Source organism: Felis catus, chromosome F1, assembly GCF_018350175.1.
Source record: "Felis catus isolate Fca126 chromosome F1, F.catus_Fca126_mat1.0, whole genome shotgun sequence".
NCBI classification, from domain to species: Eukaryota; Metazoa; Chordata; class Mammalia; order Carnivora; family Felidae; genus Felis; species Felis catus.
Window position 1 is genome coordinate 2166836 of NC_058384.1, and position 26402 is coordinate 2193237.

Genomic DNA, 26402 nt, shown 5'->3' on the forward strand with positions numbered 1-26402 from the left:
AGAATCACAACCGTCCGCACGCAAGCTCCCCTTCCCAGACTCCTGCGATGCCTGTCCTTCTGGTGCGGGCAGCAGCGTGCACGGGCAATGCTTTCTCTCGCTGCTGCCCCCTCCACCCCGAGACAAGGCTGCTGCGAACAGAATGCCACGTGAAGACAGAGCTCCCCCTCCAGGCCCCGGGCCCACGCGTGTGTTTCCGTGAGTGACCTGAGGGCCAGGCGTGCGCACGTGCGGTGATGCGGTCCCACTGCCCACCTCGAAAGCCGACTCAACTTTTAGCCTCCCTACAACTACCTCTTTTAATCTACCCCAGTGGGATCTCCGTGAAACACCGCCAACCCTCTCCAGGACAAACGGTCTGTTCACAAGTCAGCCGAAAGTTGAGCTGGGCCCCAGGACGGAGGAGGTGCCTCTCCACTGTCACGGTCAGGACATTCCTCCCATGCCGCCCTCCACCAAGCTGACATACGGACCCAAGCGCCCAACTAGTACGCGCACAAGCCCCGGGCTCTCACTTCCATGCAAACAAAACCAAGGAGACCATCTTCTCAATTAGTAAGCGTGTATCTTATAACCTACCTCCCAGACGAGAGAGTTTACACTGCTCTTGGAAACACTCCATTTTGCTTACTTAGAGAAAATAAAAAATTACTTTCCTGTAAAATGGGGAATGGCTGAAATTTTTCTTTAGCTACGATATTCTGGCATGAGCTTCTGTATCTATGTAAAAACAAAGTCTTAAGAGTAAAATCAAAAAAGCGAATGATCAGAAATGTAAATTTAAGTAAATTCCAGAGTTGGCAGAATTTCTTGCTTACTCTTTAAAAAATTTTCAGAATCGTCTTGCACATTTGGCTTTTCAACACAAAATGCTCAAAGTAAAACACTATTCAGGAGGCAGTAAAACAGCCCCCTGCCAGAGAGCCCTGCTGGGCACTACAACAATGTCCCGTTCAGGCCCCAGTCCCTTCCGGGAGGCTGGCCCGTCCCTCAGCCTTTATGGCTAAGGTCACGCTAATGAAGACACGAATCCCTGTCGCAAAAGCGTTAACCGAGAAGCACGAGGCGGGCTGATGCGTGACACCCCCCACCCCCCTCGGCACCTGCCACTGCGGACCCACGGCCTTACCTTCCTCTTCCTCGTCGTCGTCACTGGACTCGCTGACATGCACGCTGACAGCAGTGTTTGGAGAGTCTGTCCATTCAAAGTACACCCCAAAGCCAATGTCATAATTGTCTGTAGCAAATTCCCAAAAGAGATACGATCCCTCTTCGTGGGTGGGGACGCGAACGGTGACCACTTCTCCTCGGCCCACTGTAATCACAGAGTCCGCGTCCTGCCGAATCTTCTCTTTGAAGTCTTTGATCTGGGGTCGTGTCCACATGGACGGAGCTGCTATTACTGGAAGAGATTCTAAAGACAACAGGAATGCAGGAATGACACACACTGAAGAGGACGAGCCTTCACCTGGAGGCACCGAACCCGCATACCGCCCCTGCCCGCCCCAGGCAGGCGCACCAAGGGCCATCTGGTCTACCTCAGTTGTACTTGGGGTTGAGGACTCCGAGGAACATACAGGCTTCCCGTGGAAGTCTCCCCTCACTGGCTACATCTGCCAATGTCACCAGCTATCCAGAGGCCACCACACCACTTCAGGGGACAAATGCAATCCACAATCTAAGAAGTGATTTTTTTTTTTTTTTTTCCAACACTCTGATTATGTATGGGGATTTAAGACTGACCCTGGAAAACTCGTAGCTGGACCCAGGAAAATATTCTAATAAAAAAGGGAGATCCGGGGGCCCCGGATGGCTCAGTCGGTTACGCATCCAGCTCTTGACCGGCTCAGGTCATGATCTCACAGTTCATGGGTTCGAGCCCTATGTTGGGCTCTACACTGGCAGTGTGGAGTCTGCTTGGGATTCTCTCTCTCCCTCTCTCTCTGCCCCTCCCCCACTCATGTGCACACACGTTCTCTCTCAAAATAAACAAACTTAAAAAAAAAAAAAAAGAAGATGGGGCGCCTGGGTGGCTCAGTCGGTTCAGCGTCTGACTTCGGTTCAGGTCACGATCTCGCGGTCCGTGAGTTTGAGCCCCGCGTCAGGCTCTGGGCTGATGGCTCAGAGCCTGGAGCCCACTTCCGATTCTGTGTCTCCCTCTCTCTCTGCCCCTCCCCCATTCATGCTCTTTCTCTGCCTCAAAAATAAACATAAACATTAAAAAAAAAAAATTTTTAAAAAAAAAGAAGAAAAAGAAGGGAGATCTGGATTTAGGAATAAATTCACTTTTGGATCTGGACAAAGAAAACCGGGCTTTGACTTCAATCACTCTGTCAAAAACAAACAAACAAAAACAACAACAACAACAACAACACTCTTGACCTCTGAAGTCAAGTTCTAGGGGCTATTCTAAAGGAGCTCAAAGAAACAGAAAAACTCGGACAGGACTGGCCCCGCTAGGGACTGAACAGAGAGGATTAAGTCTTGTCGCTTGAGCAGCGTTTATGTGCACCAGACTACTCAGGTTTTCCAGATGTGGTCACAGAACCTTTGACAAAGGTTCATTTGAAAATACTGACAAACGTGGGGCGCCTGACTGGCTCAGTCGGTAGAGCATCCGACTCTTGATCTTGGGATCGTGAGTTCGAGCCCCACATCGGGTGTAGAGATTACTTGAAAAAAACAAAAACAAAAACAAAAAACTGATAAACTCTTACACGGAAAAAAAGAAGAGGGGTTAAGCCACAGGACATCAGGTCTTTTCCAAGCTGTTTTCTGTTACTCTAACAAGACAAGGCAGATGTCTGAAACCGCCTTTCTTGTGAACCACACCACCGCCCAGGCCGTGTCCCTGACACGCTCTCCCTTCCTTCCTCAGTTAGCTCCTACTCTGGCTTCGGCTCTCGCGGCTCAGTCGTCTCTTCCCCAGGAAGCCTCTGCCGACCTCTGTGACTAGGTCACAGTCCCCTCATCACACACTCTCCACCTACGACCGCGGTACTCCAGTTTCTAAACCACAGGTAACGCGTGACAGGCAGCCTCCAAGACGCACCCCACCCTGTGAGCCTCACCTCTGGGGACTCACGCACTTGGGAGGTCGCCAGCCACCATATCCCGGGGCCGGTATGTGGGACCAAGAGAATACAGCAGAAGCGCGGATACGTGATTTCCAAAGTCAGAATGTAAGAGACATGCCACCTCTGCGTTGATCTCTTGGACCGTGTTCCCTGGAGGAGAGGCTTCACGGGGCAAGGAACCGAGGTCTCCCGCCAAGAGCCAGCCCCGACTTGCCGGTCGGGAGAAGGAACCACCCTGGGCAGAACCTCTGCCCCCTGGCAGCATCCTGACCCACGGGACCAGGACGACCACCGCTCGGCTGAGCCGCGCCTCCGTTCCCGAACCCCCCGTAATCCCTCACCTACCGTGTGAGATGACGACCACTGGTTACCCGTGAGCTGCGAAATTTGGGTCTTATTTGTTACACAGCAGCAGATAACCAACACACAACCCCAAGTGTCCAAAAGACATCCGATCTGCCCTTCCTTCTATGCTGTCCTAACGGTCACCAGAAGCATCAGATTCTGACGTAAAGGGTAAAAAAGCATCCAACTCTCACAAATAGGTAACTGCTCTCCGAAGCTAGTTAGCCGGACTCCCGACGTGCCTTCCGTGAACTCAGTTACGACCTCTGGACAGATCAACACAGAGGCCAAACCATACCTTTTGGTCCATTCTCCACGGCTTCTTCTGCAGCTTCCGGTTCGAGGTCTTTCTCGGAGCTGTCCGTGTGGGCTTTGGCCTGTCCGTTAACCGACGTCCTATCACTCGGCACAGCTGTGTTCACCTTTGCCGGCGTAGGCAAAGCGGCTCCCCCAACCGCTACCTCTTGCTGCTTCTGGAGCGCCGCCTGCGAGTGGAGAAAGAGTGAATATCCGCTGACCGGGCCAGCATACAACACGTGAGCCCTGGGGCAGACTCTGGCCCATGTTTGGGTCCTACCAAAGCACTCCGCTCCAAGAAATTACTAATAGACTTCATCCACTGTATCCCATCTGTGATGAACATTACAGATGTGACATTGGAATAAAAGCTAAAAACGATCCAAATTATCATGGACGAAACCTGCACCGGAAGGTCATGTTTGCGTGACCTGAGGATCGCTAGAAAAACTGACCAGGAAAAATTAAAATAGAGAGACATAATCAACCCCAAATACAACCGAAGGTAAACACTGAACACAGTAACGTTTGTTCTTAAAACGGACAGAAGAAGATCTCGATCAGATTCAGAAACCTACAATCTGAATCAGGACAATTACACTGGGTAGAAATAAATGATCACGAAGGAAAACTCACAAAGGCAGAAACTACCATTGGTAAAAGCTCCCTTCCGGGCCTTCCCTCCCGCTCCCCCTGCTGTAAGCGGTATGACCAGCCTCACCTAGAACACTGCAGATGTGCTTTGCCTGTGTGTCAACATTATCCACTTGGAATGTATAATAAATGCTCTTTTTCGTGTCTGGCATCTTTTACTAAACATTATCTCTGTAAGGTTCATCCACAGAGTGGTAAGAAATTGTAATTTGCGCTGCTAGGACATTTCATTGTGAAATTACAAAATTCATCTGTTTTACTGTTGGTGAGCCCTCGGGCATTTAAGTAACTTTAAACTAAAACAAGAGGTCATAAGTAAGCGTACGTTTATGAAAGTAGAAAACAAAGCACAGGGGAAAAAGCATCGGTAATCTCACGGTTCAGGACGGTGACGCAGTTTAGCGTATCTGTATTTACATTTAACGTGTCACCTGCAAACCGACTACTTCAACGAACAGCGACACTTTCTCCGGTGCTAACGCAGGCGAGTGATACGCGGAAGACTTCAAAATACCTTCTTCCGAGGCCCGGATTCTCAGTCTTTCCCCATCAGTCTCCAGAAAGAGTACCAGCGTCCAGAAAAAGAGCATGCAACCAACCCAAGTGGGCAAACCCAGAACATTCAGTGAATGACAGGCAAGCAAAAGAAAGCATTTCTGTTGGTGATCAGCAAGCCCGGGCTCACACGGTCACTGTCCAGGAGGCCACGCTTGAATTCCTCCAGCAGAGCGAACCCCCTTGGGGATCCCACTGTCCACCAACGGATTCTAACTATCACGTAGAACAGATCATACCTCTTTCTTTATATCATCTCTCATCTGTACTTTGGGAAGTTTTAAAAGCACCGGAAGGTATAGAACAATCACCCACGTAACTACACCTCCACACGAACAAGTCTTAGCATTCTGTCACTTTGCTCTGTATTTATAAAGAAAATTAACACTTTATGAGGGCTGAGGTCTCCTCTGATCCTTCCCCAACCCCTTTCCTTCTCCATTCCCAACGACATCCAATATGGTCGATCACTGTAATCCAAATTACGGATTCCAGTTCTTTCTGGTTCTCCTTCCAAGATTCTTGGTTTGCAGGTATCTTGATTTGCAAGATTCTTGACTGCAAGATTCTGTTCTCTTATTTAAACGGCAGCAACCTCTGAACAGGACGGGGCGTGTGAGCCACCCTGCTGAAAAACCACCTCGAGGCCCGTCACAGAAGCAGGGACGGGGGTGGCAGGCTAAAATAAGAACGGGCTTTCGAGGACAGCAGAGAAACCCCTCGGAATTCCCATTTATTGTCTTGAATAAACCAGGCGAACGTCATTTTCATCCTCTCACGAACGACAAAAATCTGCCCTTTCCCTCTCGGTAACGCTGAAGACCCCAGGGAAGAGGTACTTGAAGCGAGGAGTGAATTTTCAAAGAACTTAAAGAGGTTGGCAAGACGGCTAGGAACGCAGAGCCACCACCGCGCCCCACGTTCTCCTCGCTCTGACTTTTGGACCGGCAACGGGTGCTTTAGGAGCGAAAACTCCATGAGTAAAGCCGGCCAGGTTAACTCCAGAGGCAGTCACGCCTCGGCCCGATGGGCAGCGCGAGTGTCAGACCGGCCCTCTGCTGGAGGCACCGGACACTTTCACGTGGCAGCTCGCTCTGTGAGGGGAACGGGACGGGCACCGGGACTTTCGTCGCCTTCTTGCAGACCAGGGGAAAGGGCGGGAAACTCAGACGGCAGGTGACGCGTCTGATAGGCAACAAGACAAGGGCAGAGCCGGGACAGGATCCGAGTGTCATGTGACCCCCCCCCCCCCCCCCCCACTGCCGTGCCTCTCCCCTCCTGCGTGGGGCAGGGAGCCGGAGAAGCACTGGCGGCCACGGCACCTGCCGCTGCCGTCAACGCGGCCAGCCCGGCTCTGCCGGATCAGCCGACGGCCTCCGGGGACGGTCCTCCCGCGGGCGGTGGTCCGGCCCGTGACCCCCGCCTGCCAGGGCCGCCCTGGGAGACACCGCCCCCGCCCCGCTCCCCTTACCCCTCCCCCCCCCACCCCAGCCCCAGGCGCACCTGCTGCTGGGCCAGCTGCGCCTGGTACAGCTGCTGCATGTACTGCTGGTAGTGCTGCTCCTGCAGCTGGCGCACCAGGAGCTGCTGCTGCTCCGAGCTGCCCGGGTACTGCTGCGCCGCGTACTGCCGGAACTGCGCGGCCGTCTGCGAGTTCAGCGCCGCCATGATCTGCTGCCTGCAAAACGCGGAGAACGCCCGCCGGTCGCACCACGGCCGCCGCGCCGGGCCGCGCGTCCCCGCTCTCCGTCCCGACCGGCCGTCGCCCCTCGGAGGCTCCGGGCGGCCGACGCGGACCCGTCGGCCCGGGTCCCGGGCCCAGAGGAAAGGTCTCGGGAAACACGCTCGGCCTCGGGTCCATCGGGAGGCTCTCCGAGGAAGAGCCGGCACGGACGCGGAGGGTACTACGTGCCACCAGGCCCGGCGCCGCCGCCGCAACGACGGACCCCGCAGCCCCCGGTGCGCGCCCCTCGGCCCGAGCGTTCCCGCGCGAGGCCGCCGGGGCGCTCAGCACCCCGGCGGGGGCGAGGCCGAGAGGCGGGGCGCGGCGTCCGGGGACGTGCCCGAGATCACACCAATGGAGCAGCCGGGGCCGGGGTTCAAGTCCCGGCAGGCCTCTCGGACCCGGCCGCTGTCAGAGGGGGACTGGCCTCTAGGCCAGAGGGGAGACACTGAACCGTGGGCCGCGGCTTCTCGACCTGAATAGAGGAGGAGCGGCGAGGGGCAGAAGAGTGACTAGAAGAGGACGCGAGGGGCCCTGGGACGTGGAAAGAAAGCCAGTGAAAACCTGAGGGTCTCTTGCATCTAATTGAAAGCCCGCCTCAGGGCGCCTGCATAGCTCAGTCGGTTAAGTGGCCGACTTCGGCTCAGGCCGTGATCTCACGGTTCGTGGGCTCGAGCCCCGTGTCAGGCTCTGAGCTGTCAGCGCCACTTCGGATTCTGTGTCTCCCTCTCTCTCTGCCCCTCCCCTGCTCGCACTCTGTCTTTCTCTCAAAAATAAACAAACATTAAAAAAAAAAATTTTAAGCCCGCCTTAAATTTAGGAGAACACGGAAAACGGTATCCAGGCCCACCTGTTACTATAAATGTCTGTCGTGTTCTTCCAGACAGGCTCCACGTGCTTAACTCAGTTATGTGACCAACTCCACAAAGACCTCAACAGGCCAATGACAGATAAAGCAGAATGTCACAAAGACACTGGGCCTGGCCGCCCCCAGAGGGGTGTACTCCTAGTCTCTCTCCAAAGCAGAACGAGGCCCGGGGTGGGTCGGGGACTAGCCCGACGCCTTTCCGAGGAACTACCAAGAAATATCGAGACATCAGCGGACCCTCACGTTCTCTGCAGACCTTCCCCGACGTCTGCAGTGTTAAGCCCTTCCTGCCTGTACCCAGAGCTCCCTCTGCAAGAGCCGGTCCCCTGGGAGACGGCTGCGCTCACCGCCCCGAACAGGAAACGGTTTCGGGTCCCAAACCCCGTACTCAGAACGGCACCTGCCACGGGCCGCACCGCCCGGATTCTCTGTCCCGGGCCCGTGTCTCTGGGCCTCTCGGACTCTGGCCGGTCTGGCGGATGCACGAACACCCAGAGAGGGCAGAGCAGACGCACAAGCGGGGAAGCAAGACAAGGTCACGGGGACCCGGAGACAGAGCGAGCGGACGGCGGGCACAGGTGGCTCACTTCTGCTGTTCCAGCCGCAGCCGCTCCTCCTCCAGCCGCCGCCGCTCTTCCTCCTCCCGCCGAAGCCGCTCCTCCTCTTCTCTCCTGCGCTTCTCCTCCTCCTTCTGCACTCGCTCTCGCTCCTCTTCTTCCCGCCGCCTTCGCTCCTCCTCCTCCTTCCTATGGGGGAGGACAGGGAGGACAGACACCATGAGCGCCGCACGAGGGCTCCCGCTTCAAAACAACCGAGGCCGTCTTTCCCAGTGACCACGGACTCGGCCCCGAGAGGACGCGGTGGTCTTCTCACACTGCGAAACGTGCGTGCTCCGCCGGGAGCCATCTCCCCTCCGGAGCCCACGTCGCCGCACGCAGGACCATGGCAGGGACATCGGCCACCGGGCAGCACAGAGAGGTGTCCGTCGGGAAGACACCACTGCCATCACTACCATACGCCCATAGCCCGAAGGTTTCCCAGCCCGGCGCCCTCCCAGCCCGGCACGGTGCTCTCGACACCAGTACAGAAGTGAACGTTGCCCCTGTAGTGCCACGGAGCCACAAAACTACGAGTCGTGGCCGAACGTACTGATGTTTACTCTGCTCGTGTAATGCGAAGAGCAGGCAAATACAAAGGACGCCTTCCTGGGTCCGTTACCATCTGCGGAGAGAAGACGGCACTGACAGCAAAGCGGGGACAGGGCTCTGGCCTGTGCTTTACGTGTTGCTAATGAAAAACATTTATAGGGCACAGATCTGTAGGTTACTTCTGAGTTTAAAAAATACCAAAGCTTTCAGACGCCCACTGGCTTAGTCGGTAGAGCATGAGACTCTTAATCTCAGGGTTGTGAGTTCAAGGCCCACGTTGCGGTGGAACCTACTTAAAATTAAAATAAGGGGCGCCTGGGTGGCTCAGTCGGTTAAGTGTCTGACTTCAACTCAGGTCACGATCTCACAGTTCGTGAGTTCGAGCCCCGCGATGGGCTCTGTGCTGACAGCTCGGAGCCTGGAGCCTGCTTCGGATTCTGGGTCTCCTCCCTCTCTCTGCCCCTCCCTCCTTCACGCTCTGCGTGTGTGTGTCTCTCTCTCTCTCAAAAATTAACAAACATTTAAAAAAATTTATTTAAAAAAATAAGTTACAAAGCTTTGAACATAAAAGAGAAAAAGAACAGCGGGAAATGCAGGCGCCGCCCCATCCAGCTCTGGCCCTCCCCTGGTGCCTCTCTGGCTACGCGCGGTGTGGACGGCAGGGTGGCTGAGGACGGGACACAGAGACCTCTGAGGACCTGAGAAGACACCACACTTCTTGGTCTTACCATGACAACTGCTTGGGTCACCCCGCTTTTCTCCCAAAACTCCTATAATTGATCAACAACACATCCGAGCCACAGCCAAGGCTCAAAATATAGCGATAACATGACCTACTTGTAACCTGTCACAGCTGGCAGGGGGTAAGATGTTCCAAGGCCAGAGCGAGACTTCTGGACTGAGGAACTCTAGTCTTAAATGCTTTCAAAGAGTGCTAGATGAACTTGATCTCATGACAGAACTACAGTTTTAAAAAGAAAAATACAGGGCGCCTAGGTGGCTCAGTTGGTTAAACTTCCAACTTCAGCTCAGGTCATGATCTTGAAGTTCAAGAGTTCGAGCCCCACCTTGGGCTCTGGGCCAACAGCCCGGAGCCCGGAGCCCGCTTCGGATTCTGTGTCTCCCTCTCTCTCTGCCCCTCCCCCGCTTGCACACGCTCTCTTAAGAATAAACAAACACGTGGGGCGCCTGAGTGGCTCAGTCGGTTGAGCATCTGACTTCAGCTCAGGTCATGATCTCACAGTTTGTGAGCTGGCGCCCCACATCGGGCTTGCTGCTGTCAGCACAGAACCCGCTTGGGATCCTCTGTCCCCCTTTCTCTCTGTCCCTCCCTGGCTTGCGCGTGCTCTCTCAAAAATAAACAAACATTTAAAAATAAATATCTAAATAAGTAAACAAGTAAATAAATAAATACGTAAATGAACGAACGTTTTTTAAAAAATCAAAACTTGTCCTTTGGATAAAAACAATCTTCTTTGGGGCGCCTGGGTGGCACAGTCGGTTAAGCATCCGACTTCAGCCAGGTCACGATCTCGCGGTCCGGGAGTTCGAGCCCCGCGTCAGGCTCTGGGCTGATGGCTCGGAGCCTGGAGCCTGTTTCCGATTCTGTGTCTCCCTCTCTCTCTGCCCCTCCCCCGTTCATGCTCTGTCTCTCTCTGTCCCAAAAATAAATAAACGTTGAAAAAAAAAAATTAAAAAAAAAACAAACAAACAAAAAAACAAAAAACAATCTTCTTTTGGATAAGTGCCTTCTGAAAACATCCGAAACGATTTCCTATCATCTTACACAGGAACGGACTGCACCCAGGGCTGTCCCTTGATGAGCCGGTGGTTACAACCACAGACACAAGGGCTGTCTACGTCCTTGTGCTGTGACGGAGAAGTTCACCTTCACGTTAAGTGGCCCTGACAGCTATCCTTCTCTAGTGTTTGTGCCTATTTTTCACGGTTTCTGTCTTCTTCCTATCAGGCTGTTTTCTCTTCTGTTGTTTCCAATTCAGGTTAAGGTAGAACACCAGAGAACCAACTGTTTCCAAAGTAAATACAATCTGAGGAAAAACTGGCTTTATGGTGTCACTTTCATTGCCCAGAAATTTAAAATTTTTTTTTTATGTTTATTTATTTTTGGGACAGAGAGAGACAGAGCATGAATGGGGGAGGGGCAGAGAGAAAGGGAGACACAGAATCGGAAACAGGCTCCAGGCTCTGAGCCATCAGCCCAGAGCCTGATGCGGGGCTCGAACTCCCGGACCGCGAGATCGTGACCTGGCTGAAGTTGGACGCTTAACCGACTGCGCCACCCAGGCGCCCCCCCAGAAATTTTAGATAATCAAAGTCATCGGAAGTATACCCTGTAGATAAACGCGTTCACCGCAATGCTGCTGGACTCACAACCACGACAGAAAACTCCATAAACTTAAACAGCGTATTCAGCAACTCCCCCTCCAACCTCTGCAAATACCTAACAGGCCATCTGGGAGCCAGGGCCAATACGAATGTCTCCATAAGGCCGACCGAGTAGCACGGGTGACAGCCGTGCTACGGAGCACACTGTTCTAGAAGCTCGAGGGAAAAGGCAGCAAAGGGTGGGTCGGACCAGGGGCGCAGGGTGGGGACGGTGGTCCAGGTTACGGGGGAGCTGGCTCAAAACCTCAGCGTGACCAGGAGGAGGAATGCCGCCATGACGGGGAGGCGGTGTCTGCGGAAGGGACAGCCAGGCGAGAGTGGCAGCCCAGCCCCCAAACTCCCAGGACAATCGGCCGCTCCCACCAGCGGGGCTGGACGACCGCCCTAAGGAGTGGGCACCCGATGGAGGACAGACCCCACACGCAGCAGCGTCGGGCCGGGCCGCACCGGGAGGACACGCGCCGTGCCCTCGAACCTCACCTTTTCTTTTCTTGCTCCTCCTTCTCGATTTTGTGGGACGCGACGTACGTGGAGAAGAGATGGCAACACCTGTTCAGGAGCTCGACAAACTCTACCATGGCGTCCTCTTTAGAGGTATTTCCCAGGGCCGCCCACTCTCTCCTGGAGGGAAAGCGGGACAGGTCACCTCCTCGCCACAGAGCGGGAACGTGCCTCCACATAAGCCTACGCACGAGCAATTCTCAATCAGAACTAAATCGGAGAGGGACCCTAGCATAAGGCAAAGGCCCAAGTCCTCAGTTTCAACGAGCTAGCGGGGTTGACTGAACGAGCTAGGCCACGCGCGGCCCAAACTCACAGCCGAAACCGCGGACTGAACGCCCTGCGGGTCCTTTCCACGCTAGCAAAGGGGTACAGAAGAGTCCCTCTCCTCCTGTCACCGCATTTTAGTCGTAACTGAACGCGCTCCACGGCGCATTCTTTTTCTGCCACAACTCTGTGCGCGTCCCACAAGGACACGGCTTACTGTATACTTTATGTGGCTGCTTTTCGTGTTATTTGGGGAGGATCAACTTTAGCTGCACTTGTCTTATGTTCATAATCAGATGAGTAAACTTCTTCCACATTATTTATGCAAACACATCTCCACGCCAAACACACACACACACGTGAAGATTCCAGAAGCTGCGAGCAGCAATGTCTGTTTCAGTCTGACTCTAAGCTAAGGAGCCCGCTGTTTACATCTTAACCAACTGGCTCTCCACTCGACTCAACATTACTGTCGCTAAATCCGTTATACAACAAAACATCGTTACCTCCTGTCATTCCCCAACACATCAAAGAATCCAACCTCAGGACAAGTGTCTGGATTATATGGACCCATAAGAACCTGCTTATGCAGTGCCACAAGCTTCAGTTTTTCTTCGTAAGTGGGATGAAAGGCTTTGCCATCTTTTTCTGCAAGAAAAAGAAACACAGAAACAATCAAAATTGGCAAAAAAAAAGTACTTTTGGTATCCGACGACGCCGTTTCGCTCTCTAAGGTAGTCACAAACTACCTGCGATAGATACAGATCTTACGGTGAGAGTTTTATTTCATATACTGAATTTTAATAGAGTCTAAGGCAGAAACCCTTTATGTGGAGTTGTTTTCAATGAAGCCAAACACCAATATCTATGTTAAAACGTCTACAGAAGAAACCAATCTGTCAAGCTAACAGGCACACCAATACAAACTGTACCACCTGACATCTTCTACACATATTAAAACTTGTGCAACAATCATTTTTATAGTTATTTAACTTCATTTCAGAGAGAGAGCATGGGAGCAGGGGAGAGGGGCGGGGGTGGTGGAGGAGAGGGAGAGACAGAGAGAGAGAGAGAGAGAGAGAGAGAGAGAGAGAGAGAGGGAGGGAGGGAGGGAGGGAGGGAGAGAGAGAGGGAGAATGAATGAATTCCAAGCAGGCTCCATACTCAGTGTCGAGCCCAATGCGGGGCTTGATCCCACAACCCAGGATCACCCCCTGAGCCGAAATCAAGAGTTGGACACTTGGGGAGCCCAGGTGGCTCAATCGGTTAAGCGTCCAACTCTTGGTTTCGGCTCAAGTCATGATCTCATGGTTCACGGGTTCCAGCCCTTCATCGGGCTCCACCCCGCGAAGCCTCTTTGGGATTCTCTGCTTCTCCCCCTCATCCTGTGCACTCTTCCTCTTTCCCTCTCTCTTCAAAAAAAGAAAATTTTTTAAAATTAAAAAAAGTAGTATGTATTGCCTACAAATTTTATCCTAGTACACAGTCGTCACCAAAATAAAATCACTGATGAGAAAAGAACGTGGGTTAAAACTTATGAACAGGAAACTCAGCAGGAAAAAATAAAAAAGAGGCCAATAAGCATCCCAACATATTTAATCAACTAGTCACGAAAATGGCAATCAAAACCATACCAAACCATAACCAAAACTTGTGCCGTGATATGGTCAAAAAAAGTCAGGTAACATCAAGAGCTGGTAAGACCGGGACAAAGAGGCACCCACGCTCCCGGACGATGCTGTTAAGTATACGCGGTTACCTCGGAAGGTAACAGTTATGTTAGAAGTTTTCTTGGAAGGCAAGTTAGCGATAGATTCCGAAATCATAAAGGTGCACACCCTGCCATCCAGTCCTTCCGATTCTCGTTCTCTCCCCTTCATACTGTCCCGAATACGGACAGAGGCATGTGCAGGGACATTCGCTGCCGCTGTGTGCTTGCCATCCTAAACAATCTAAAAGTTCTTCGAGAAAGAAACGGCTAAATAATGTAACATATTTGGACTGTGGCATATAGGACTTATAGGAAGCAGTAAGTGAAAAACGCAAGCGGCAGAAGATGACACACAGTCGGAGCACACAACACGCTTCATCAATCCTAAGCACTCCCCCAACCACACACTTGAACATCTCTAAAATCAGACTTGGTTTTACCAGCTGACGTTTTCAAGTTACAAATAAGCAGGTTTTCTTTCTTAATAGCATGGAAGATATTAGGGAGTCTTAAAGCTTTTAAAAACGGGGCGCCTGGGTAGCTCCGTTGAGCGTACACGACTCCGGATTTGGGCTGCGGTCATGGTTTCAGAGTGGAGTTCGAGCCCATCGGGCTCCGTGCTGATAGCGCAAAGCCCGCTTGGAATTCTGTCTCCTCCTCTTTCTCTGTCCGCTCCTCCCACGTGCACGTACTCACGTGCTCTCTCAAAACTAAACTTTTAAAAAACAGGAAAAAAAAGATCTTAGAGTCGACACAATACAGCATGTAAACACACCCACATGCATATTCTACAGGTACGTTTACATGAATGTAAATGCAAATTAAAAAAATCCAGGAGTCACGTCACACCAAAGGAAGCCGAAGGAGTCTCACAGAGAACTTAAGCCTTACTTGTCATTGTAATCTTTCAAAGGAAAATGTGCGGAAAAGTAAGCTGAACTGTTAAGAGGAGTTTCCTTTTTTTTTTTTTTTAACGTTTATTATTTTTGAGAGAGAGAGAGAGAGAGAGAGAGAGAGAGAGAGAACATGAGCTGGGGAGGGGCAGAGAGAGGGAGACACAGAATCCGAAGCAGGCTCCAGGCTCTGAGCCGTCAGCACAGAGCCCGATGCAGGGCTCGAACTCACGAACCGTGAGATCCTGACCTGAGCCGAAGTCACACGCTTAATCGACTAAGCCACCCAAGAGCCCCAGAGAACTTTTATATACTTCTATGTGCCTATGTACCTGCACTTTTTTTTCCAGCAAGAACAAACTCACGCGGTATTTGGAAAAAAATATTAAGAAAAGACACTGGGACACTGATCTTATTTATTTAATACAAATCGAAACAACTCAAGCAACCTGTGGACCTGCCATCTGTCTTTGCTACTGAGCAAACAGTATCACTAGACAATTAGCACCAAGGAGGAACTTCCTCTAAAGCTTTTTGGACAGGATTATCAGAGTTATTTATTTACCAAGTAAGAGGCAATTCCCACTTCAAAATCTCTTAGAATGCTATTTCAGGGTGCCCGGGGGGTCTCAGTCGGTTAGGCATCCGACTCTTGGTTTTGGCTCAAGTCATGATCTCACGATTCATTGGTTCAAGCCCTGGTCAGGCTCTGTGCTGACTGTGCGGAGCCTGCTTGGAATTCTCTCATATTCTCTCTCTCTCTCGCTCTCTCTCTGCTCCTCCGCCACTTGCGTATGTGCTCTCTCTCTCTCGCTCGCTCTCAAAATAAATAAAAATAAACCTAAAAAAAGAAGAAGGTGTCTTGGGTTTTTTTAATATTTTTAAAAAATGTTTATTTTTGACAGAGAGAGAGAGAGAGAGAGAGAGCGAGCGCGCGCACTAGTGGGGGAGGGGCAGAAAGAGAAGGAGACACAGAATCCGAAGCAGGCTCCAGGCTCTGAGCTGTCAGCACAGAGGCCGACAAGGGGCTCGAACTCACGGAATGCGAGACCGTGACCTGAGCCGAAGTTGGATGCTCAACCGACTGAGCCACCCAGGTGCCCCATGTTTTGTTTTTTAAAGCCAAAAAGAACTACTTCTAAGGATACCATTTTGGGCCTTATAAAAAGAAATTACATGCTGGTGACTCAAGGTGAAGTGAGCCTAAGAAACAGCAGGGGTGGAGCACAGGAGGAACAAGTCCTTGCTTTGTTCAGTCAGGATTCCTGGGGTTTGTCGCTTTCTCCTTTAGGGGAAAAAAAAAGCCTGAATTGTATGGAAGTGGTTGCTTTGACCTAAATAAATGTAAATAAAGATAAAATCAGATGGAAACTTTATCCACTAGAAGACCAAACACTTTCCCGATTAGTCATGTAATACAGCAATTTTCAAACCCACACACACACACACACACACACACACACACACACACACACACATTCCTACTTGCTGCAGGGAGAGGATTTGACACCAACAGTCTAGTAGATATCAACACAATTTTTCTAGCCTATGACTACTACAGTTATTTCAGTGGAGGGAGGGTCCATTTCTTACCAGGTAATGAATTTACTCCTTTATTTCAAAGACCTAGCCCTGCAAACTAGGAGCAGGGGAAGAAGGGAGAGGGTAGGCAAACAACGAAACTGTGACAATTAATTAGCAAGTTGTCAGCCTAACCTCCCGCCCTAAAAGGTGACTCATCTACAGGCAGGGTGAGTTTCCGGATTTCTGAATGTCGTTTTAACATCTGCCCTTTTTACTGCCTGGCTCAGCTGGAGCAGCATGGGACTCGTGACGTCTGGTCTGTGAGTTTGAGCCCCTGGCTGGGTGTAGAGATTACTTAAAAATAAAATCTCACAGGGGTTCCTGGGGGGCTCAGTCGGTGAAGCGTCCGACTTCGGCTCGGGTCATGATCTCACGGTTCATGGGTTCGAGACCCACGTCGGGCTCTGTGTGGACACCTCGGAGCCTGGAGTCTGCTTCGGATTCTCTCTCTGTCTGCCCCTTCCCTGCTTGCACTCTGTCTCTCTCTCTCAAAAATAAATAAAATGTAAAGAAATAAATAAATAAAATCTCACACACAAAAAAATAAAGAAAGAAAGAAGAATACATTTTCAGTGTTAGCTCTGGCCCAGCGTCAAATTAATCTGTTCACCACCATGAACCCGAGCACTCAGCACCACGCTTGGTTCATGGGTACCACCTAACCCATGCCCGACTAAAGAAAAAATTAACTTCACAGGTCAATTTCTGTGAGAATTAGCAAAACGGTACATTCGTTCTTATCAACTGTACTGGCATTTCCACAGAATCATGGGCACACTTGTTCAAGAACTGTTCTATCATCTTTCGTTAAATTCTACTATGGGATCTTCACATTAATCGGCATCATCCAAGCTGGGGACCAAATGTGTCTGAACCAAAAACAAGCACGACAAGACAAAGAAAAGGAAACGCATCGAAACGTCATCTTTCTGAAAGATCGGCTTACAGAGTTTTCTTTAGTCATTTTTTACATTCCCAAATTTTCTTCAATATGCATAATGTACTTTCATATCAAATACATATACACTTTTTTCTTTTTTAACAAACATTTGTAAAAAGTCAAGACAACTCATCTTTCAGCCTTTGGGACAAGGTTAACAGATCCATTATCCTCCCCGGAGGAAGAGACACAACCCAGGAGGATGTGCAAATCCCGCCCTCGGTACACACAGCCCACACGGTGCTCGTGTTCTCAACGCAGGATGTGTTTTGTTCGGTTTTCCAAGTCAGATGAGAATAATTTTCTTCTCAATTACTTACGGTTCCACCGGCATTAAATACGCTCAATAGGGAAGTTGTAACTGCCATTAACTACACAGAAAAAGCCTTGATGAAACTCAAAAATCTCTCACCAGGACCACATTCCTAAAGGGAAGTTCTAGTTCAGTGCTGCCGGAAAGGAATACAGACTGGCATCACCTTAGGTTCCTGCAGTCACACGGTTAATTATTACCAAGTTATACTCTGTTTTCTACGGCAACCAAAAAACAAATGTGAAGTACGCTTAGAAAGAAACGGCAGGGCTATTTTTCAGGTACAACCGCATAAAGACACAGCAACAGACGGCTACCATCACCAAACGGAAGCGTGACTGCAAAGCTAGTCATTCTTTTTTTTAACGTTTATTTATTATTGAGAGACACAGCGAGACAGAGCATGAGCATGGGAGGGGCACAGAGAGGGGGAGACACAGAATCCGAAGCAGGCTCCAGGCTCCGAGCCGTCAGCACAGAGCCCGATGCAGGGCTTGAACTCACAAACCAGGAGATCATGACCTGAGCCGAAGTTGGATGCCTAAATGACTGAGCCACACAGGCGCCCCGCAAAGCTAGTCATTCTTAACTGACTGGACTGAAAGAGATCACCTGTTGGCATCTGTCCAGCAACAACGATTTTAAAAAGTTCATTTTCTATAAAACCGAAGACCGATAAAAGGTTACAAATCAGTTTTACCTAAAGGAGACAGACTAAAGCAGGGAGTGGCAAACTGGATCGATCATGCCCACTGCTGTCTTTATAAGACCTGGGAGCTAAGAATGGCTTTTGTAAAGTTTTCTTGTTTAAAGTAAGCGCTATGCCCAACGTGGGGCTTCAACTCATGACCCTGAGATCAAGAGTCACATCTCTACTGAATGAGCCGGCCAGGTGCCCCTGGCTTTTACGGTTTTCAAGGGCTGTAAAGCAACAACAAAAAAGCAAAAATGGAAAAACAAAAACAAAGAATATAAATGAACACAGACCATATGTAGCCATTAGAGACTAAAATACTATCTAGCCCTTTTTTTTTTTTTTGATGTTTATTTATTGACAGAAATAGACAGACAGAATGTGAGCAGGGGAGGGGCAGACAGAGAAGGAGACACAGAATCCGAAGCAGGCTCCAGACTCTGAGCTGTCAGCAGAGCCCACAAACCGCGAGATCATAACCTGAGCCAAAGTCAGACGCTTAACCGACTGAGCCACCCGGGCGCCCCCTATCTGGCCCTTTTATAGGGAAAGTTTGCCGACTCCTGACTAGAGAAGAAGTAAACTCAGAAGCCAAATGACTTCCAGGTATTCAAAAAAAAAATGCCAGTATAATTAAAAGGATAGAGAAAGTACTTACAAACTTCCAGCTAACCATGATGAATTAAACACACACCATTAGCTCTGATCCTCGATGAAAAACCTCCACGCAAACAAACAAGGGAGGCAATTTAGAGAACGCTGGGAAGGTTCAGGAACCGGGTTCCTGAGGCTCCAGGTTCATAAGAAGCTGGAGTCTAGATGGAAAAAGTAATGCTTCTTAGGGGTACTAAGAAGGAGGCACCCCTCCCTCCCACTGTGTTCGACAACCCCAAGCAGGCAGGCGGCTACCCGGCCCCTACTTCAGCAGAGGGCTGACGTTTACTGGAGAACCCGAATCACACGTGCTCCAGATGGGGGAGCACCAGGCTGGGAGTGAAATGCAGGACTAAAAACCAAGCAACGAGTTGCCCTCATCAACCCTCATCAACGGTCAACAACTTCCCCCCACCCTCCCTTCTCCGGCCTACTTCCTGAATGCTGACAGCTAAGTTCCTACAACCCAGGAAGCAGCCAGGAGTATCTGCGGGAAAAACTGACCCCAAAGATAAAACCTACAATTACTGGGGCGCCTGGGTGGCTCAGTCGGTTAAGCGTCCGACTTTGGCTCAGATCACGATCTCGCGGTCCGTGGGTTCGAGCCCCGCGTCGGGCTCTGTGCTGACAGCTCAGAGCCTGGAGCCTGTTTCAGATTCTGTGTCTCCCTCTTTCTCTGACCCTCCCCTGTTCATGCTCTCTCTCTGTCTCAAAAATAAATAAATGTTAAAAAAATTAAAAAAAAAACAAACCTACAATTACTAATTCAAAAGGTACTGATGGTTTGAGGGTTCCCCTATGAAACCTCTGCTTCATCACCCTACAATTAAGGCTGCTACTCAAGGCTACAGTAACTGTTAGGTCCCTTACCCTCCAACAGGAATGAATACTTGACGATCACCAGATATTTGAGAATGCTTCCAACACGGGAACACCCACACCCCCACACCTAAACTTTTTTTTTTTTTAACATTTATTTATTATAGAGAGACAGAGGGTGACAGAGCATGAGCAGGGGAGGGGCAGCGAGAGAGGGAGACACTGAATCCGAAGCAGGCTCCAGGCTCCAAGCTGTCGGCACAGAGCCCGACGTGGGGCTCTAACTCACAGACTGCGAGATCGTGACCTGAGCTGAAGTCAGACGCTTAACCGACCGAGCCAACCAGGCTTACACTTAATATCCTTCAACTTTCTTTTTAAAAAAAAATTTTTTTTTTCAACGTTTATTTATTTTTGGGACAGAGAGAGACAGAGCATGAACGGGGGAGGGGCAGAGAGAGAGGGAGACACAGAATCGGAAACAGGCTCCAGGCTCCGAGCCATCAGCCCAGAGCCCGACGCGGGGCTCGAACTCACGGACCGCGAGATCGTGACCTGGCTGAAGTCGGACGCTTAACCGACTGCACCACCCAGGCGCCCCCCTTCAACTTTCAATATTACTTCAACTTACACTTAATATCCTCAGAGACAGAAGCTAATGTGTCCATTAAGCAAAACGAGGGATGAGAAAGAAAATTTAGGGAATAAAAACTCTTAGAAATGGAAAATGTAAAAACAAATTAAAAAAACAAATCTTCCGGGGCGCCTGGGTGGCTCAGTCAGTTGGGCATCCGACTTTGGCTCAGGTCATGATTTCGCAGTTGATGACTTCAAGCCTGGCCTGGCTCTGTACTCACAGCTCAGAACCTGGAGTCTACTTCGGATTCTATGTCTCCTCTCTCTGCCCCCCCCTCTCTAAAACAAACATTAAAAAAATATTTTTAAATATTTCATTGGCTAGAAAATGGAGTTGAGAATATCTCCTAAAAGACAGAGATGGAAAAGATAAGAGAATTAGAAGTTCAATTCAGAAGATCCAATGTCTTTTTTTTTTTTTTTTAACGTTTATTTTTGAGAGAGAGACAGCACAAGCAGGGGAGGGGCAGAGAGAGAGAGGAAGATACAGAATCGGAAGCAGGCTCCAGCCTCTGAGCTGTCAGCACAGAGCCTGACATGAGGCCCGAACCCACAAACCGTGAGATCATGACCTCAGCCAAAGTCGGATGCTCAACTGACTGAGCCACCCAGGTGCCCCAGAAGTTCCAGTAACTTAGTATTAACATTATCATAGAGTGAAATCAGAGGAAAAAAGGGTGGAAATTATCATGAAATAATATAAGGAAATTTCCCAGAAATGAAGGATGCAGCTTGAGACTAGGATGACTATCAAATATTGAACATAATCATTCAAAAAATAAACAGAAAGGAGATAAACAGAAATTCCCAAATGCTAAAGACAGAGAAAATTCTCAAACTTGTAGGAAGAGAAACAGGTCACAACACAGGATCAGGAATAAGAAAGACTACAGACATCTTTAGAGCTGGAATACTGAAAGCTAGAACACAATGGAATTATACCTTGAAATTCTGGGAAGGGACTCATCTTGAACTCTTGACCCCCAGCACTGTAAAATAGGTGTCGTTTTAAGCCACTGAATTTGTGGTAATTTGTTTCAGCAGTAATAGGACACTAACACAATACACAAAACATATTTTCCCAAGCAATTAAAAATAGAAGTAGCTTCTAGATTATGTTCTTATTAAATTCATAAAGGGGCGCCTGGGTGGCTCAGTCGGTTAGGGATCCGACTCTTGTCTTCAGCTCAGGTCATGATCCACGGATGGTGGGATCGAGCCCCATGCTATCAGTGCAGACCCTATCTGGGATTCTTTCTCTGCCCTTGCCCCGCGCTTGCTCACCTCACACACTCTCTCTCAAAATAAACTTTAAAAAAATTCACAAGTATTTACAGTTCTAATATGACAACATAATCTGATAATAGTGTCATATTAAAAAATGCACAAGTATTTAACAGTTCTAATACAACAACATAATTGGTAACAGTACTGGAGTCAGTTACCAAGCCCAAAGCTCTGAAAAATTAAGTCCCTTCCACCTGAAATTAATTACACAAAAGGTTATTAGTCTCACACATCGACTGCAAGAACAGGTTTATACACAGAAATCCTATTTTTCTCTTTTCTTTGGAGGTAAAGGTGGGGTGATGTAACAAACCATTTCAATGTCCCTTCTGGCCTTTATCTGTGAAATGAAACCATACAATCTACGAGCCGGAAAGGACAGTAACGATCAGTGACTGAATCTCGCAACCAAAGCTCAGGCCCCCTGTACATTTCCACATGGCCCACAACAACGTGTCTCTGGATACACAACATAATAAAGATGTGAACAGCAGCAGCAGTAAACCTGAAGTGTGACAGAGGAGAAGCGGTGGAGGTTACAGCTTAAACTAATGTGAACCAGAAACTATTTCACTAAGTCTCGTGGTCACCGCAAAGAAAAAACCTGTAGCAGATTCACCAACGATTAAGAAAGGGGACCCAAAGCATATCCCCCCTAGCAACTGCTACCTTACGCCTGAGCAGGTGCAGGTGATGGGAGCTCCCTGTCCCAGGCACGCGATTCCATCTCCGCGTGGCTGTGGCTTTTAGTCCTTTACTGAGTCGATCTCTCGCACTTCTTTTTTTATTTATTTATTTTGAGAGAGAGAGAGAGAGCAAGTGTGTGCAACCAGGGGCGGCAGAGAAAGGAAAAGAGAGAGAATCTCAAGCAGGCTCCGTGCTGTCAGTGCAGAGCTTGACACGGGGCTCGATCTCACAAATCGTGAGATCATGACCTGAGCTGAGATCGAGCAGGAAGCTTAACTGACTGAGCCACCCAGGCCTCTCGATCTCTCAAATTTCTATCCACAGGGTCTATTTCCAGCTCTCGGCATTAAAGAAAACACATTTCACAGATAAGACCTCAAAAAAGCCACAAAATACCCATCATGTTTGCCCAGAGTTCTCTATGCTCTAGGCTAAACATCCGTAGCTAATTCCCTCACACTTGCTAAAGATCTACGTTTTATATCCCAGCTCTGTTAAGTATACAATAGGAACAAATTATTTAACCTTTCTGAGCCTCAGTATTGTCACCTATAAAATGGAGATGACTTCTCCATAGGGTTCTTGTGAGGGTTACAAACAACGTGTTCCAATGTGCTGGTGGAGTGCCCACAAAGCACACACTGACAGCGGCCATTATGCTAACGATGTCCCACACCTGGAGAAGTGGCTCTCTTCTGAAAGACTCGATTTGTCTTTAACCCTAAAGGATGCTGCCTCAAACAAAAAGCATTACCCAGGGATGGTCGGATCTGCACAGAAGAGAGCAGCATGTCTCTCTCTTCCCTCACCCTAGATACTGTATTTCCATCAAACCAGCCCGAGATCAGATTAATGTGCTGGTTGGGGGGGAGGGGGGACAGAGAGAGAGGGAGACACAGAAGCCGAAGCAGGCTCCAGGCTCTGAGCTGCCAGCACAGAGCCCAATGCGGGGCTCCAGCCCACAAACCAGGAGATCATGACCTGAGCCAAGTCGGATGCTTAACCGACTGAGTTCCCCAGGTGCCCCACAACAAACCTCTGAATAAAGGAAGACACAGGGTTTACAAAACTGAGTGGCAGGATAAGAAAAAGCACCCTAGACGGTGCTGACTCCAGAGCTCAACTTAGTAAATATGAAGCCACAGTAGCTCCCATGTAGCAAACAGATAAAAGCACAGTAGCCCTCCCTTACCGTGGGGTACACAATACAAGACCCCTGTGGATGACTGAAACCACGGAGAGGACCGAACCCTATATATAGAATGCTTTTTCCTATACATATACATCCGTGATAAAACTAAATTTATCAAATTAGGCACAGTAACAGAACAAGAATAATAAAACAATTCTAACAATACACTGTAATAAAAGTGATGTGGACGTGGCCTTACTGGCCCGTACTCACCCTTGTGATGACGGGAGATGATAAAACACGCACGCGATGAATGAGGTGACGAACGAGGTGATGTGGGGTAAACGACGCAGGAGCTGGGACGCGGCATCAAGGCTACCAAGACCTTCTGACGTGGTGTCAGGAAGATCACCAGCTTCCGGACCCCAGCTGACCACCGTGGGGGGTGAAACCAGCGGTGAGGGGAGCTACTGCAGACACTATCTCCTCTTGGGGGCGGTTTCCAGAGTGGGCGCCTTGTGGAAGTTCATCACCACACACTTATGAGCTGTGTACTTTCCTGAATATGTATTAAATGAAGGGGAGGCCTCCGGGGGAATGTCAAAGCAACTCACGTGAAACACACACGTACACATATCCCTGAATCTGTCTTCACGTGAAAATTTCAGTTCAGCTCAAATGTAACATGAACTAGCCAGTAAGAAAATCAGACGCGTGAAAGGTATTACTACTCTCAGTGCCTATCGTTCCTTTCTTGGGACGGTCTCGTCAGTCTGTATGTTCTCTTACACTATTACACCCTTGTATCTAAAGGTGAAGACAATAAAGAAAGCAGGAAAATATACATTCAAAATTTAATAGATGTTGGATGGTAATAATTCAATTTCAAATCATCTGGGGCTAGACCACTCAAGTCCAGGAGGCACACGCTAATTACACAGGCTACCAAAGAATGAACGACAGCTGCACATCACTGTAAAACCTTGATGGGGCCATTCATACAAATGGTGGGAAATGCCTGTGCTTAAAGATGACAAAACGAATGGAACCATCTCAGCATGTCCACGTGACTGCCTCTGAGACCCGTAACATAACTGAGCGTATGACCAAGTCTAATCAACAGGAATGCTAGTGGAAATGCATCAACAATTCCATAAAGACACTGAGTCCAAGACTTACGACTAAAGTTCTTCCAAATTCGACTACAGGTTTTACATACCATACCCTCAAAAATACTCCTGTCATGCTCGCTCGCTCTCACACATGCACACACACACACACACACACACACACACACACACACACACACCAGATCCCTAGATCTGTCTACTGAAAAGGCCTAGAAACAATGACCAATCCAGTAGCAAAGAGCACCCACTCCTATCACCCAGATGATGGCTCCTCAAAGGCTGTTTCCCACTAACAGGTTGGAACCTCGTCTCCTTGGACAAACGGCTAATTCCTGCTGAGGCAGGAAATGTATACGAATAACCTGGAACATCTCGTCATACCAGATAGCAAGGAAGCTATGAAAAACTACTAGTCATGTCAAAGGAACTTATGAGCGAATTTGACAAGGCTCCCACTTGCTAAAGACAGTACTGAGCATCGATAAGAGCTTAAAAAAAAATAAATACGTTTAAAAGCATGAGTACATAATGACATCAAAAAAAAGTGTCACCTGTTGAGGCCACTGGAGAAAGAACTCATTATTCTGAAAACTAATAAAGGGAAGGACGCATTCTTCCTTTCCTGTTTGAATTTCTACTCCAAACCAAATAACATTTGAAGAAAAGCATTCCAGTGAAAGAAAGACCATTAGACGATCACCATTTTTCAATCCCTAATGAATTAACACATCCATTTTCAATTTACACGAGTTTAAAAAGATCATTACATTAGCTAAGTGCAGGCCTCCCAAAAAATCTAATACTGTATTAGCAGCAATGGGATTTAGCAGGTCAATGTTTTGATGAGCACATTTACTTCAGTCCTTTGGAGGCAATTTTTGCCCCATCACATTCAAAATCTCGAACCTGATAGCAATATTACATAGGAATTCAGATGGCTCTCTCACGCTTCACTCCTCCAGATATCCAAAGAGACTCCATAAAGTGATCACGTGGAGAAAAACCGTATGCATCTTTCCATGAGCCCTTAATATTTCCAGGCAAACATATTTAAAAAGTTCCCAAAAAGCGATGAGGCAGCAGGGCAGGAACTCTGAATATTTTCCTCAGCACACCTTCAGAAGAAGCAGGGTGTGCTTTCCACCTCCTGCAGTGGAGAGACCTCTCTGGAATCAGAGAGCGAGCCGGCCCTGCCTCTAACGCGCCAGTGGCCTGGATCAAGTTTCTCAACTAGGAAGCCCCAACAATACCCCAAATACTCAAAGGTCTGTGGCAACAAAATAGCATATCTAGGGTTCTCAAAATGGTACCTGATATGACTGCCACAGAGTCTTTAACTCCTCTTTTGGACCCTAAGTCCCTTCACAGCAAAAGTGAATGTACTGTTCATCTATATTGGTGACCTAACCCACCTACTTAGAACGTTATCTGTACTAGAGACTTAACACCGTCTGAAGTTTGTTTATTTAGTCTTAAACTCATTTGTTTAAATAATCTTGACACCCAGTGTGGGGCTCGAACTCACAACCCCAAGATCAAGAAACACAGGCTCTACCGACCGAGCCAGCCGGGTGCCCCAACGAGGTCTGAAGTTTAGATGGGAAGATGCTAACTGACATTTACCTGTATTTTCATCTATGATTTTATTTTTACCTGTGTAAAATTAAGACAGTAGGTAGTTGACATACTGGGTCCGGTTACGGGCTTGTGACCACAGTGACAGGGGTGGAATGAGAAATGGGGTCTGTGACTCCCAATCCAAGTTATTTTCAACAGATATCCACACTCTCAAGGTTCCTATTTATTCCACAGCAGAAGATAAAATGGAATGTCATTTCTAATTCTCGTTGAGATTCTAGTACAAAACCACAGAACAGCGATCTATTAGAAAACATTGCAGGGCACCTGGGTGGCTCAGTCGGTTACAGTGTCTGACCTTGGCTCAGGTCATGGTCTCATGGTTCATGAGTTCGAGTCCCTGCATCAGGCTCTCTGCTGTCAGTATGCAGCCTGCTTTGGATCCTCTGTCTCCCTCGCTCTCTGCCCCTTCCCCACTCGCACTCTCCCTCTCAAAATTGAAC

The 26402-nt window shown here is 49.0% G+C and overlaps 1 protein-coding gene across 2 annotated transcripts in view; it reads right to left on the bottom strand.

Annotated features, from left to right (window-relative positions):
• Positions 1-26402, bottom strand: part of ACBD3 (acyl-CoA binding domain containing 3) — a 33304-nt gene that overhangs the window by 4345 nt on the left and 2557 nt on the right. The window contains exons 1-7 of one of the 2 annotated variants that reach the window (XM_023248106.2): positions 23465-24426; positions 12348-12489; positions 11554-11694; positions 8107-8265; positions 6432-6606; positions 3721-3907; positions 1130-1414 (exon numbers count right to left, since the gene is read on the bottom strand). In XM_023248106.2, coding sequence (XP_023103874.1) covers positions 1130-1414; positions 3721-3907; positions 6432-6606; positions 8107-8265; positions 11554-11694; positions 12348-12489; positions 23465-23561 — 1186 coding nt within the window. In that variant the 5' untranslated portion in view covers positions 23562-24426. Of the gene's footprint in view, positions 1-1129; positions 1415-3720; positions 3908-6431; positions 6607-8106; positions 8266-11553; positions 11695-12347; positions 12490-23464; positions 24427-26402 lie in introns of those variants that run through there. The other variant, XM_023248105.2, reaches the window with a different exon arrangement.